Genomic DNA, 15,092 nt, shown 5'->3' with positions numbered 1-15,092 from the left:
GTAAAGTCGCTATGTTGACACAGCGCATAAGATGGCCGCGTACCAAGCAAAGCCAATCCGGAGAGGTTTTACTTTCGCACATGGACTGGAGTCTCTCCTGCATGCGAGCGTGTCAGAAGCGGGAGAGCTGCTCCTCAACGCGGGTGCGTAGCGACCTCTAGTGGCTGTCTAAGCAACATTTTCCCGGGGTGAATGCGATTAACAGTGACTGGCTGGAATCACATACATGACATTGTCATATGTAATCCGTATTTTACTATAATATTTTTGCCTACCTGGACGTCCGGCACACTTAAATGACTAGCGGTATCTCCATAGAATCTAATATGTGCATATATTTTGCTGCAATAATAACTTAAGATTTTTTCTGACTGTGTTATGTATTGTTTTTTTTACTGTGCTACAAGTGGAGTTTTTGTTTAGATGACACTAGGCCTCTTTATAACTTGAAGATGAAAATGAGCTCTTTACATTCATATTAAAATGGAAATTGAAAGTTCTTATGTACTGGTCAAATAAATCATAAAAGGCATGATGTGATATACTATCTGTATAATTTTCATACTGTTTGATACTCAATACATTTTCTCAATTTTACTAAAGGGAAACAATGTTTCAATGTTTAATTGGGTAATGGCATATTTTATATTTAAGTATGTACTTGATGGCATCAATAAAAAGCAAGAAAAAAAATGCTGGCACTTTAAACAGAGAAGGAAATTATCTGATGAGTTCCAGCAATGTTGAGACAAAATTCTGTTTTCATCATTTTCAAAGTGCACTTTAAATAATTCCCAGCACCTTATGGCTTTGTTTTGACGCCGAATTACACCATCGGTTTGCCTACGGTGTTCAACGTCTTCAAATCTTAAAAGTGGTGTTTTGAAGGGATTTTTCACACTTACGAAACTTAGTTGTGCAGGGGAATGGCGGTCACACACTTCCATCATGATGTGCTGAGCACCTTAACAGTAAGCACACTGCTGATCGGCCATTTCGTCTCTTAACAAAGACAAAAGGGGCCTTTGGTGGGTCTCTAAAGCTTAAAGCAAATCACAACAAAGTCTTACTGTACAATGTTACTGACCCTGAGATTTACCACGTACGTAGTGCGATAATAGTTTCAAACCCTTCAAAGTCCTTGAAAATTCCCCGTTCAAATGTATGTTCCGGGAACTCCAGCGTCCATGGGAACCTAGAAGACAAATCACTCACGGCACCAAAGCACGACTTGAGTTTTCATCATCTTTTTTCTTTTTTATTGTTGTTTTTCAGACAAATGCGTCACCTATGCATGTAATGTCAGAAGGAAAGAATAACGTTCAACCCACATCTAAAGATGCTTATAGCTTTAACAGGACAGTGTGAAGATTTGGTAACATCCTTGATTTTCACAGTGACTGCAGATCTAGAGTTTCAGCACCATATACACTAATCCTCATACGAACGTCATGTGGGCTTCCAACATATTTTTTCAAAAATATTTTTACCACTCATCTTTCATTCTTTATGACAATAATCACAAGTGTCCCGACAACACAAGCACAGATCCAGATCTCTCAGCAGTTATGGAAAGGTGTTGTAATGTAGCAGAACTAATCCCCAGTTCATTACCCTCCTTGTTTTCTGCTCAGGTCCTGGTGGAAAACTAAGTCCTATCAAAATACGTCTCTGCTCGTCCATCTGAGCCACGTTAGAATCCGGCAGTAACATACCGGAATTGTGTGGGAAAACAGTAGGACCTGTAAGGGAGCTTCAAGAAAGCAAATCAACCCAGAACTTTACCGATCCAACCTTAGCACAGCAACCACTATTTACACATCAAACCTTTAATAACTGAAAGCCGATGGTACATCAACATTGAAAATGATTTAAAATCAAACAACATACACAAGATTACTCAGCATCTCATTTAAAACCGTACTTGTGCGATCTGCATTATATTAAATTGTAAGACAATAGTTTACAAAGATGAATTTAAAATAAAATCATTACCGAATAAGAAACAAATATAAAACATGTCTTGCAAATCGAACTGTTTTGGAAAGTGTGGAAATTATGATGGTTATTATTCACAAAGCTTTGATGGACAACATTCCACGTCTGACAGAAACAGTCCTGAGCCCATTTGAAGAAGTGGAACAGATCACGTTGTCTACTTTACTCACCGCATCAATGCAAACTGCTTTGCCCATACTTAACAGCTGGTTTTGGTACAGTATGTTTTCACCTAGTCCAACATGTGCATGGATCCCAAAATCTAAATGAGAAAGCTCTTTGATTGCATCGCAGCCTAAATGATATTTTGAGACATCCATTTGTCGTCTTCCATTTACATATGATACAAACTTGGTTTCCTTATTCTAAAGCTGTTTGAAGAGAAGCTTTTAAAGCTGAGCAATAGTGAGGAGAATTAATTTTAAGTTCTCCCAACTGGTAAGGATCCCGTTCACTAACCAACAGGCGAGCCAGCAGTGCAGCATGCTAAGCATGTGCCTCCCTCTAGTGGCTGCTGCAGCGAAAATGCAGGCTCAGCTCTGAGGAGGGCCGTCGTCTTTGCTAAAGGGCTGCGTCGAACCAGGCTTCACCCAAGACAGCCCTGACCCCTGCGTTCCCTTGTGGGGATCTTCTGGTCGTCTCTATCACAAAGGACAAATTACCAGTTATATAATAGGAGCAGTTCAACCAATTAAATCGCTCATAGTTCACACACTGGCCTAACAAATCCTTCTGGGTTTAAAAGCTGGGACATGAAGTGCATTAGGCTGCTGACTTCAGTTCATGCACACTTGTAAAATCTCTGAGATGATTAACTCCCACCGTTCTGCTACACTTACTTTGTACGTGAACATTCGCTCTTTTGCCTCCTCGTGAACAGCAGGGTTCCACGGAGAAAAACTAACAAATTGACAGGGTAGCAGAGAGAGAAAGTATTTTTCACCTTAAAATTCAGTATCCTGCACATTGAGGGCTGCTGAATGCTGCAATCATCCACCAACCTTATTGCGTAAGGATCATCGATCTTGGGCTGGTCAAAAAGATGACTGTTGCATAGTTTCACACTGTCCACCACTTTGCTTTTGAACAAGTGCACATCCTTTTCATATCTGAGGGGAGAAAAGCATGACACTGAAGTTCCAACTCCACCTTAAATACAAAATCAAAACCAGGAGGAGGTTAAATGAGCACATACAACATAAACACCCTCAGGACGCCGAGTTCCAGGCCTATTTTCTTGATATCAATTTAGACTGTAGTGTGAAAAACACCTGTGCAAAAAATGTGGAAACCCCCCCCCCCCCCCCCCCAATAAACTGTATGGTTCTCACAGAATGTCTGTGGAACTCATCGGGAATTGCAAAACAGATATGGGTGTTCTCACCGACCGCTTCCTTAAATGACTTTACGGAATGGTATCTTCACAACAGAGCAACTTAACCTCCAAACAACCTTTTCAGCTAAAACCCAATGTATGAGTATTTAGTAGTCTGCATAGAGACTGCCCTCTACTGGTTGACACCTCACAACTGCAAGTGAATATTGTTAACTGGCAATACAGACACCTTTCATTACAACGACTCATAAAGTTCGGTCATGCATTGGAATGTAAAAATCATTCAAAAATACATTCTCCGCTACTATATGGTAACATAAAAAAGGAGAAAACTAACAATCATCATTCATGTGAATGTCACAGAGCTCTAGTGAGTGAGTGCGACCGTTGTGCCTGCATCTTTTACACAGAAATAAAAATAATTGCAATGAGGCACGGACACTTACAGCACAGCAGCTTCTGGGTTTAGTGGTTCTGTGGTGTTGATCTTGTAGAAAATTGTACGTGCGTACATCAGGACTTGCCAGATGTGGTTGTGATTCCGTCTGAAAAACGGATAACAGGGTTGACAACGTGATAATATCAAGGAATTGGGTGCATGAACTTTGATGTGAGCCATTGAGAAGTCAAGTTGTCAAATTCTGGTTTATTGAAAACAATTACAAATCCAAATCTTAATCCTACTCAAAACCTTGGCGTTGAAATTTGCTGAATGATGAGGTAATTTAAAAAAAGAAATTCACACTTCGGACACTTCTTCTGTGCCAAAGCAGGAAAGTGAAGAGAAAGTTTAACGTACACCTGGGTCCCACTGCACACACAATAAACCTGCTAAGAAAAGCCCATTTATCCTATTCTCATTACAAGGAGAAGCCCCCCCCCCCCCCCCCGATGCATCATGTATGCAGTCATTGCACCCAATTGGAGGTTTCTGTACCAGCAAGGAGGAGAAGCTCTCATTCCTCTATGTCTATTGTTGAAAGCAGAATTCTGAGTACTTGTTGCGTGTGTCTCCAAGATTGGAAGTACTGCAAGCTGTCTGTAAATTACTGTGTTCACCCAGGTTTTGTCTTCCCAGCAATGCCAATTGGAGCCAAGCTGATAAATAGCCATGTGTAGAGCAGGGCCATTTGACCCAAGGCTAAATGCTGATTGAAGCCGTTTCCATTACAAAAAACAAAAACCTGATTGTAAACTGGTTTTAGCAGGTTTTGTGGCCAGTGGGAAGAGGTTTGATTAAACAGTCCAAGAAGCACAGATTAGACTTGAGTGGCTGTAGCTTTCAGAAATAATTTAATTCTCATACAAGTTGGCATTTTAAGACAGAGAACTTACCTCCATTTGGTGAAAGCTCTTCTTACATCGAGCTCTCCAGACACAGGGTCAACAAGTGGATGGAAGACTGGGATGTCAAATACTAATTTCTGAAAGAGGAAAAGGACAGAAATGGTTCCAGGTTGGTACGGTCACTTTTCAAATATTACTCACAGGTGGCTCTCATGAGTTATAGAGCCGTGCTCTGTAAGAAACAAATGTTGACTTATATTCTGAAATGACATGGACTTTGGCTGGAGCCTGAACTAGCAAATTCAATGGCGTTTGGAAATATCATGACATTCACAGTCAGCTGATGCCGATCCAATTTCTCCCATTTGTCCTCCTTTCGCTGTGTCCCCTTCAAAGTTGTCATATTCCTTTTTTATAATTTAAGAACTGTCCCACTCACTCACTGTTGTAACTGAATGTGAATAGAAAATCAAAACACAAAATGAACTGTGATTGGGAGCTTGTGTGCGTCTGTGGCCAGTACATTAAATTAGAATGGTGAGCAAACAGTTTTATTGGAACTACTTAGTAGATGTCCATTATTCAGAAATTGATGGACACACTGGGACGAATCAGAATCGACCAATCAACCAGGCCACGGTGCAAGTTAAGTTAAGAGGACTGTGTGTTAAGCACAACCACAATCAAGTTGATTTAAACCTGACTAGTCACTGTTCTCAGAGCTGCGCTCCTCTTCAATGAAGCTGCTATCTGAGATTCCTCAGGCCTGAAGGCTCAGATGGGGTTTATGGGAGCTGTCACCAACTTCTCAAATTCTTTGTAAATGAGGGAGTGGCCTTCAAGTTCTTCACTGAGTTATTTCTGGTGTTAGCACTTGTTTTTAGCACATAGCTTACATATGGTTGTGTGTGTGTGTGTGTGTGTGTGTGTGTGCATTTTACTCATTTATATTTGTCTAAGAAGCACAGTAATATTTTCAAAGGAGCACTTTTACAGTTTTCCTAGTCTACTAAACAGCCAACATTGTCCTGAATATAAATTAGGTTAGGAAAATGTTTTAGGAACATGACTTGCTGGAGTGCTTCTCCCCCTTATTGCCAGATTCTTGGAGGGTGTGGGAGCTTGGTCTAGAGGGGCCTACGTTATGATATTCCACACAGGTACAGAGTTCCTCCCTATCCATTTTTGTTTATGGAGCAACAGACATACGCACACTAATGAGCGCTCTTGCTAACTCTTTGATTCCATCAAAAAAATGTGGACCATTGTAACCTTGAACGGCATATAAGAGAAGTGGATGTCAAGTCCATCCCCCCAATCTCATGTCCAAGCACCATTTCCTTATCACGAAGCCAGGGAAATCAAGTTTTAAGATTTTTGTTAATGTCGGTGTGACCTTAAAACCCATACCATCTGCAGCAACACTATGGTTAGGTGCAAATAACTCTTGTTATTCCTCCATCAAACTTTTTGTTAATACATGTGTTTGTGTTTAATAGCAAAACAGAAAGAAAGAAAAAAAGAAAGTACTCACAGGACACTCTCCATCTGGATAGTTATCGGGTATGTACACTGTGAATTTGAAGACGCCATCCTGGTACAAGCCATGTCTGATGAAAATGACCCCAAACCACACTGAACAGAGGCACACGGGATAACACACTGGGTTACAGATTGTGCAGAACCATTATATTTACACTAGATTCTTTACACAATGGAGGTTTTTTTTAGTTTTGACATTTTCTACAACTGGTTTGTAAGTTTTCAGGGGTGTTCCACCAGTCAAAGCATTTGAGAAGGAATCAATATTAAGATCTTAGATTTATTCAAATACATTCTATGTGAAACCTTCATCACAAAAAGAAAAGGCTCCTTACTCAGGGCTGACTTGTAGGATGGCTGGACATAAATTCCAGGGAGTTTCTGCTTGATCACCAGTGTGCTGCAGGTCACATAACAGAGGTTAGAATAATACAAAGGCTAGATAAAACATGCATTCAACCTGGCCATCAAATTAAATTCATTCTTAATAACCTGTGAAACAACTGTGCCTAATGGTGTCACCAATACTTGTGATACAATCCCACTACTTACAACTCAGCCAGCAGAGAGTACTCCAAGTAAAATGGGCCATAGGAAGCGTGTGTGCCATTGGCTGACTGGGGCGGGGTGCCCATTGTGGGAGGCTTCGTAATGGGGGCTGCATTCTTAGGAATGGCTGGGAGCTGCTTCTTGCCAAAGGGCAGCCTGGCAGGGCTGGCTCTCTGTTCCCCGTGTCCACTCTGCTCCTCGTTGTCTGGTCTCTGTTATTTGATAAGATAAATAGAACAGAAATCACAGCACATCAGCTGTACCTATTGGTTAGAGAAGCCATCAGTTTGTGAACACACTCGATGTGCTGACCAATGGTGGAGGACGGTGACCATGTGCTGTGTCCACCCTCTCAGGTTACAGTGCTCATCTGGTTTAAAGCTTGTCAGGAAACTGTCTAGACCACAGCAAGAACATAAATGTGCAGCTATTTTCTTTGCTGTGGCTGTTAAGAATCACGACAGTTACAGTAATATATTATTGTACATGTTAAACACACAGCAGCATGACGGGAATTCGCCAGAAAGCTACAAGCCACAATGCTGATGACGACAAATAGCCCAGGAATGCTTACTGCCAAATGTAGGTCAATGCAACAGGTTTATATTGTTGCTCAGTGTAACTTACTTACTGTACCAACCACGGAGTACAAACCCATCAGCTTCATTTTACTGTGCAGGTGGTGACACTCACATAGCACTACAGTTCTTAAGAAAGTCACATCGCCATGGCAAGTCAATTAGTTTAAGCTTCCCAGGTTTTACAGCAAACATACAAACTTTACAATGTACAATAAAAACTTCTCTGCACATATGATCAACTGTGAGCTATGCCCTATTTAATAAGGTTACTTGGGTTTAAAGTCAAATGAAAGTATAATGACAACTGTTTACAGAATACATTTCATTTGTAGCCATGTGATGTTAAGCAGTATTATAGACTGTAACAAATTGTAAAAGGAGCTTTATGTTGTGTTCTACTTTGCATGACTACACTGTGCTGTTGACTAAAGAGAATAGCTTCTACAGACAAACTTATGTATGCAAACAACCGTTATACAGGTTTTTATGTCATGGGGGATCAATTTCTTGCAAAACTTTCTTGAGAAAGACAACGTATGTTGAAGTGCTGGACATTATACAAAAAGAGCTGGGTTTTAGTTAATCTCGACTTCACTACATACCACATGAGGAGCACTTTAGATTTAGTGGCAGGGTTTATACATGTTTTGAAATTCATACATTTCCATTAATTCATTTCAATGAAATTCCCACCATCACACATTTTCTGAAGTCTGTGCAATAGAAAAAAAAAACAAAAACATCAGAATTTACCACAATTCAGTAAATTGTACCCCCCCCCCCCCCAGTTGATCTAAACTAGACCACATACTACAAGACATATTTTTAGAGTTCTACCGAGACAATCAAAATATAATTGTGTTTCACTTTACCTTACGACTCGTATTAGCAGACATGCTCCAAAAGGGGTTCAGGTTCATTACTCATGCAGGAGAATTAATTTGGTGTCCCCCTCTCTAAGTAGGTCCAACAATAAGGGTTGTTCGGGCCATCCGCCGCTGAGGAGGACAGAGAGTAGGAATCAGTGCTGCAGCAGATGAGGATAAACACAAACAGCAGAGCGTCAATCAAAACATGGATTATCTATTGTTTTATCCATACTGTTAAAGCCATCCTTGTTGGAGATGATCACATCTTTACACTGACTAAAGAACACAATGTGCTAGATAAGGTTCACCCCGGAATTACTCTTTACTAAGGATTTGTTTGGATCACATAAGGTTAGCTTAGCTTCGTGCTAACCTGGCTTCAATGTAGAATGCTAGCTGTTGTTTTTTTTTTTTTATTTTGTCATTGTTTGTAAAACCAATTGTGAAGAGTTAGCTACAAGACATGTGCTACAGTGTCAATGGAACGATGACATGACATCTAGAACAAGACAGCAAATTAAATCAGTCATTAGCCTCTCACTGGAAGGTAAAACGCAAGACTAGCAAACGCCGCAAGGCTAACTTACGTTGGACAACTTCTTAAACTGAATGTATTTCTCGAAAGACAACTGAAGAGAAAACTTCCGCTAAACTCTGTTACGGCATAAGACTGTTAATTTCGACTTTTAAAACACTGACGCTGCCTGAGCTCACTGAACGAGATATTTAGCATTAGCTTTGGAGGATACAAATAACGATGCCAACAACTTGAGTAGTCCTTTAAATTTAGCAGTTACACGTGGACAAGCATACCAAAGTAACTCACCGTATTTCCCAAAGGCCTGTAAAAGTTATTTAACAAAGATGTTAACCAAAACCACGGTGTGGGTTTCACAAAAAAACAATGCTCAGCTGCTCGTCATTTCCATTAATGTCATCGCGGCTAACTAGCTAACGCCTTAGCTAGCTTAACAATTTGACAGGCAGCGTAACCGGAGTTCAATCTAACATAATGAGGGGCGTTTCCGTGAACCAGCACAAATTCTCATTGGTCTACTGAAGAAACATCCTCGCACTTGATTGGCCAATGAGTAGTCACATGAAAGAGAAGGGGCGCTTTACTGGGAGCAGCTGATGAAACAGTGGCTTGCTGTCAATCAGAGGGGTAAGTAACTAAATTGTTTAAAGTGGTGTTCGCGAAGGTTTTCATATGAATGAATGACCTAAAGTAACCAGTTAAATGTCCCAATCGCATTGCAGATCCCCTCACATACTCAGGTGTATTTTCTTTCTTATGGTTTATCTATGGGCTACGTAATAAAATGGAATAAATATTGTAAATATTGCTATAGATTAATGCAGTAGAAGTTCAAGGAGGAAAACTGGCGTCTCATTTTGTGGGTATCTGTTATTAAAAGAGGTAAATGTACTCACAAGTGTAGAAAAACATTATTTTTTTTGCATCAAATAACTTAAGGATGACTTTTTTTCTTACACTTTAAGGCTAGTACTTAAAATATATTCACTAAATATCACAGCCATATGGTTAAAAAGGGACCTTTTTCTTTCCAGTCCATGTGCCTAACCTAAGTTTTTTTTTGTGTGTGTTTATGAACATGGAGGTAATACACACTTTGTCTCTGTTGCTTTAAATTTAATGTTTCGGTGCACTGCACAGCAAAAGTCCCTTGAGGGTAGGATGCATCCAAGCCATCTGTGTCACACATCTCTTTAGTTTTTGACCATACTTCATTTGCAGTTCACTCCGTTGATTGATTGATTTCCTAACAATTACCCCTAATTATTTTTCAGGGAGAGGGAAAAAAAAACTAATTTAATGGATGAGTGATTGCATTAATTGGAAGAAATGACATTGTCCAAGTTTCAGAGTAAATACAAATTATTGACTCCATTATTGTTATCTGATTGTATATTCTCCCATGTACACTTCACTGACAAAGATAATTAATGTCCTGCTTCGTTATTGGGGCAGTCAAGAAGGCAAGGTCACCACCACTCTTTTGACACGTACAAATCAAAGACACCCTCAAAACAAATAAGTTTATGCCTGCTTTGCCTTCACTGACATTGAGATAAACTGTCTGACACAAACAAGGCTGCAAATATCCACACCAATGCTTTCGTAATGAGTTTTTTGTCTTTGCCATTGATTCTTCATCTAATCAGCTATTGTGACCTTGTTTTGGTCAAACAAATATACTAATGAATGCAATTAAAGAGGGGAGATTGGATTAACTAATTGAATGTGTGATGTGCTGAAGCTCTTTTTTTTATTGTTGAAAACTTGCAAGCAGCTGCATTTCTACTTTAAATGTAAATGTTTTCTCATTTGCCAATTCGTCAGGTACACCTAAACGAATGTGGTACAATAGAACCGACCTGGAAGAAATCCTCTCATCGTGAGGGTTTTACGGCTCAGTTTTTTCCGAATGTTTTCACGCCTCTGCGTCAGTGAAAGCTGAAGGCTGGTTGTACGTCTGCATGACTCATGTTTTATTAATATGATGTCTCTTGAATTCCATGAAGGGAACTGAATTTGATGGGCAAAGGTCATGGTCTCCTTGCACGTGCACAATATCTGTCCCATTCTTATTAACGTGATCTCTGGAACGCCTTGAGGGAATATTGTCAAGTTGGTCTTGAACGTCCACTGAGACTCAAGGATGAACTGCAAGGATTTAGGTGGTCAAAGGTCACTGTCACCGTATTTGAGCACAGTACTTGTGTGAATGCCTTGAGGAAATTTCTCTAAATATAATACACATCCACTTGGACTCAAGGATGAGGTGAAGGAAAAAAAGGCTGAAGGTCAAAGGTCAAGGACACTGTGAAAGGCACTGTGTTAATTCTAGTTTAGGAAGTCTTTGATGTCATTTGACAGTCATTTTGGAGGCTTGTCGTTCTCGGTGCTGATGAACCTTTTTTGGTTATACCGGGAGGTTGTTGTTTTTTTTTTTTTATCAAACCTAATTCATCTCTGTACTGTAAAAGCATGTTTCACACGTTACTGAAGGAGAAAAGCACCACAGCCAATTCATTGATCACATCTGAACATCAAGCCAACATGTGATCCCTTTTGTACAGACTTGTTTTCGTCTGTTAGCCACATTTGCAAGCCAGAAGGCTTCAGCTGGTAGCCAGAATTTCAAGTTGAGATGAAATATGCCCCCCCCCCCCAACAGTCCACTCCTTCTGACAGTTTTGTGCCGCTGATCCAGATCTCCAATTTGGTTTAAATGACAGTTAAAAATTGCAGTTGTCAGTCCCTGGTGAAACCTGCCTTGGCAGCACAGGCGTAAAAAGTGAAAACTGATGACTCCACATCCAGATAATATGTTATAACAATGTTAGTTTGAATAAAGAAAGCCAGATCTAGATTCAAATGTAATATTCATTTTTGAAATATGAACAACAGGGGAATAAGAGTAAAAAAAAAAAAAAAATCCACCAAATCCTTCATATAGCAATAGTCTTTCCTTATCCCTGAGGCTATGGCCTGGCTAAAAGCTCAATGCAGCAATTATTTGCTGTAATGACTGCAGTTCAAATAAGCCTGGAGATTTTATTAAACCAAATGAGAGAATCATCTGTGTATTATCACCTTGTGATTGACAGTGACAAGTGTTGGGCAGGCTCGGATGTGAGCATGATGAAGAAGCTCTTGGCAAAGCTCTTGATAATGTTACCCCTGATAAAGTTGCCTGGAAAACCTCAGCCAACAAATGGAGCGGGAAAGCTCCACGCATATTAATTCCAATTGTCAGATCCCTCCAGTGGGGGGGAGAGAATCTGTCAGGAAGCCCTGGCTGCCCCTTGATTCACTGACTGGCATTTTACACAACTAATGAAAAAGAAATCCATTGTGCTGATCATATGCATAGATTTCACTCTATAATAATGATGAAATAGACATATTCATAATAAAAGTAAAGGTCACTCTCTGCCGCAGCTAAGCTTCCTAAGCTGCAACCTTTGCAAAAGCAGGTTCCAGTGATAAAATAGGGAAAACACAGCAGCGCCAAGTTCTAACTCTGGAAAGGCCAGTAGGTGAGACACTGCAGCCACTTCTGCTGTGAACTGTAACAGTAGATCGTAGTCATTTGTTTACCTTCCTCATAACCCTGACGCTGCTGATGGCAGAGCAGTGATGGATCCAGCAGGTCTCTCTCCTCCAGTGTCCAATAGAAAGGTTGAAGGTCAGGCACATAGCTGAGATTTACATAGTGTAAGCCAGCGGGAGGACTATCAATGCTAGTGTGTACAGTCTTCAGGGATTTGTCTAGTCTAGTTAATAAAATACAAGGGAATATGAAGAGCCGCTTCCTCGCACTTCCATCCTGCCTATCTCTCTATGTAGGTCACCTGGGCTTCATCATGCATATGAGCAGTTGAGCACAGGGTCGGAGAGACTCGTGCCTCACCTCCGAAGGACATTCACAACATTATTGCCCGCTTTGACTTCCACGCTGAGCCCCATCTTCATATGCATCACACATTGGCATTTATTAGTGCCATGCACTAAGTACGGGCCATGTTATTGAATTTGAATATCAGCTCCCAGCCACATTCACAGGCCCTGGAAATATATTCTATTAAGATGAAGCAATCTCATTTAATAACACCCAAACTAATAAAAGGAGAGCGGATTGGAAATTAAATTTATGAATATTGCTTGGCAGCAGGAGTGATCCAAAAAAGCCCTGCTTTGTCTGTCATATGCAGATATTTCTCTCACTGTGAGCTGAGGTGTCGGGGGGGAAAAAAAACTGTCTCCCCATAATGTGTCGGCGGCAGCACGTATGTTTCTTCAGTCTTTGCTTTTGTGGAAAGTAGCAGCTCATGCTGTGGACAATCTCTACTGGTCAGAAGATGTTCGAACAAAAACATTAACGATGTGATATTCGTGAGACTCGCAAGTCAGCCTCTAAACGCTTCGCTCGCGTGGACTCGGCGGTCTATGAGGTTTTGTTGACAAAAAGTGTGTGTGGAAACTTATTTCACTGTAAAGTTCGTAACACCTCGCATTGCACAACCAACCCAAAGTCAAGTTGTGATGACACGCAAAGGTCACACACCTGTAAAGCCTCTTCTCATTTAAGCCGCAGCCACAGAGGGAAACTCCTTCATGCCTCGTTCAGTTTGTTCTGTTTGCAGCTAAACTTTTGAATCGGTTTGTACCTGACAACTAAGAATGCTCCTTTTTTCTATTTTTGTGTTACCAAACGATCCGGCAGATCTCAAGTTTGTTTTCTCTCCTCAATTATGAGTGAGCATCTGTTGACCTGGTAACACCGAGTGAATCAGACTTGGCACACGTGTTCCTGAGACCTCCATATCACCGGTGAGATAATGATTTTGTCTAAAGCTGTGATCCGTGTGTTTGAAAGCAACTTACTGTGAGTGATAAATTGTACAAAAAAAAAAAAAATCCAGATGTATGAGAAAGGAGACAAAACCAAACTCAAATTTGTAGAGTTTTTTTTTTTTTAATTTGTCAGTATAACAAACTCTCCAGTTTAAAAAAAATCACTTATTTGATGGTTCAAGTTTTACAGTTCATCCAAGCGAGAATTTTTTTTTTGTTGTCGTTCGGAAATTAATTGTTGGTAAATGTCATGTTTGTTCTTCCTAAAAATCACTATAACCAAACGTTCAAACATCCCAAAAAGTTTGTTGAGGCGGCTGATTTTAGACTGTTCATGAATCAAACACTCTTCAACATCCTCAGAATGCTACTGTTCAAAATGTCTGTCTCATGAGACATTTAAAATTATTACCATCCTTAAAAAAAATTAAGTATGGACTGAAACATTTTGTTGTGACATCAGTAGGACTTGTAGGTGATGTTGCAGATGTTCTCTGCTAGCTGGGGGAAATATGCGTGGTGTTGGTTTGTTAGTTATTGATATTGATACCGTCCCAGAAAGGATTTGGCATCCAGAAATCCCCAGACTGTATCACCAGATGAGCTTTTCTTGCCTAATTTAGCTTAATTCATTTAAACCATTAGGCCAAAGAATATAAAACCTTTCATGGCCATCAGTTTGAAAAGGCTTTTTTCAAACTCAAAACATTGGCTTTGTGAGGTGGCGCTGGTCCAGCAGCACTCGCAGACATCCGTGCCAGAGTTTAGCTGCTCAAATTATGGAATGCCACTTCTTCGCTTTCCTGACTCTGGTTCACACAACCCCATAATTTCCCCTCTTGTGTTGTTGATGGACAACATTCTGTTGGTCAGTGTTTTGTGTGTGTGTGTGTGTGTGTGTGTGTATGTTTGTTTGCACAGCGAGCCAAGACATCCGACGGGCTCAGTCCATCTGTGTGTAAATTTTGACTCCCAGTGGAGCTGTGACTGTCACTCCTGGCCCAGCCAGTCCAGTGCCAGGCATTGATCGCCACATATATCTCGCTCTGCACTTCCCAAACCTTCATCAACAGATGCAACTGCAGAATTGATTAGCAGAAAGTCAATGACCAAATCTCTTTGGAAACATTTTTATTTATGTATGTGTTTATATGGATAGCTTAGAGGGCCATTAGCGGGATTACCTTTGAGACTTGGCTGAACAACAGATGTTCAAGGACAGCTCAATCAATTTGACTTACAAGAGGCTGCATTTGCCGGAAACAAGTGATAAGTCTGTAAGGGGGGGGGGGGATAGAAGGGTTAAATAAAAAACAGTTTAGTCTGGTAGTACACAGGTACAGCAGAATTAGCTCTGCGGTATCCAGTAGCTCCATTGTTTGGAGGGAGATTACAGCTGCCTGCCTTAAAACTACACATGATTAATATGTTATTACAAAATGATCAGACAATTTGATAGCAGCCTTAGGGCCATTTAAATGACTGCACCCAAAACTTACTGCATTAATTGCATTTGCTCATTGGGCAAACACATTTATCCAAAA

The 15,092-nt window shown here is 40.4% G+C and overlaps 1 protein-coding gene across 3 annotated transcripts; it reads right to left on the bottom strand.

The window, feature by feature from the left end:
• Nucleotides 1–1,244: 1,244 nt before the first annotated feature.
• On the bottom strand, nucleotides 1,245–9,153 carry aktip (akt interacting protein). Of its 3 annotated transcripts, none has more exons than XM_086195529.1 (10): nucleotides 8,989–9,153; nucleotides 8,166–8,320; nucleotides 6,716–6,924; nucleotides 6,499–6,563; nucleotides 6,156–6,256; nucleotides 4,670–4,758; nucleotides 3,781–3,879; nucleotides 3,000–3,107; nucleotides 2,838–2,898; nucleotides 1,245–2,639 (listed from the first exon to the last, which is right to left on the bottom strand). In XM_086195529.1, the coding sequence occupies exons 2-10, from the start codon at nucleotides 8,211–8,213 to the stop codon at nucleotides 2,532–2,534; spliced, it is 888 nt and encodes a 295-aa protein (XP_086051655.1). In that variant the 5' UTR covers nucleotides 8,214–8,320; nucleotides 8,989–9,153; the 3' UTR covers nucleotides 1,245–2,531. The 3 variants fall into 3 exon arrangements, with proteins under 3 accessions (XP_086051655.1, XP_086051664.1, XP_086051674.1); XM_086195538.1 differs by having other exon boundaries at nucleotides 8,166–8,291; nucleotides 8,989–9,151; XM_086195548.1 differs by lacking the exon at nucleotides 8,989–9,153 and adding an exon at nucleotides 8,750–8,929 and having other exon boundaries at nucleotides 8,166–8,291.
• Nucleotides 9,154–15,092: the final 5,939 nt, after the last annotated feature.

This window comes from Aulostomus chinensis, chromosome 2 (genome assembly GCF_037954235.1).
Source record: "Aulostomus chinensis isolate RoL2024-O1b breed Wild chromosome 2, RoL_Achi_v1.0, whole genome shotgun sequence".
In the NCBI taxonomy this organism is placed as follows: Eukaryota; Metazoa; Chordata; class Actinopteri; order Syngnathiformes; family Aulostomidae; genus Aulostomus; species Aulostomus chinensis.
This window is presented reverse-complemented; position numbering and strand designations above follow the sequence as displayed.

Excerpts from the sequence above, each read along its gene's own strand:
- aktip (XM_086195529.1), bottom strand. The coding sequence starts at position 8,213 with ATGAACCTGAACCCCTTTTGGAGCATGTCTGCTAATACGAGTCGTAAG. Across the intron at positions 4,759-6,155 it reads ATCCAGATGGAGAGTGTCCT|AAATTAGTATTTGACATCCC; the intron begins GTGAGTACTTTC and ends TTCCTCTTTCAG. Across the intron at positions 2,899-2,999 it reads GATGATCCTTACGCAATAAG|TTTTTCTCCGTGGAACCCTG; the intron begins GTTGGTGGATGA and ends TCAATTTGTTAG.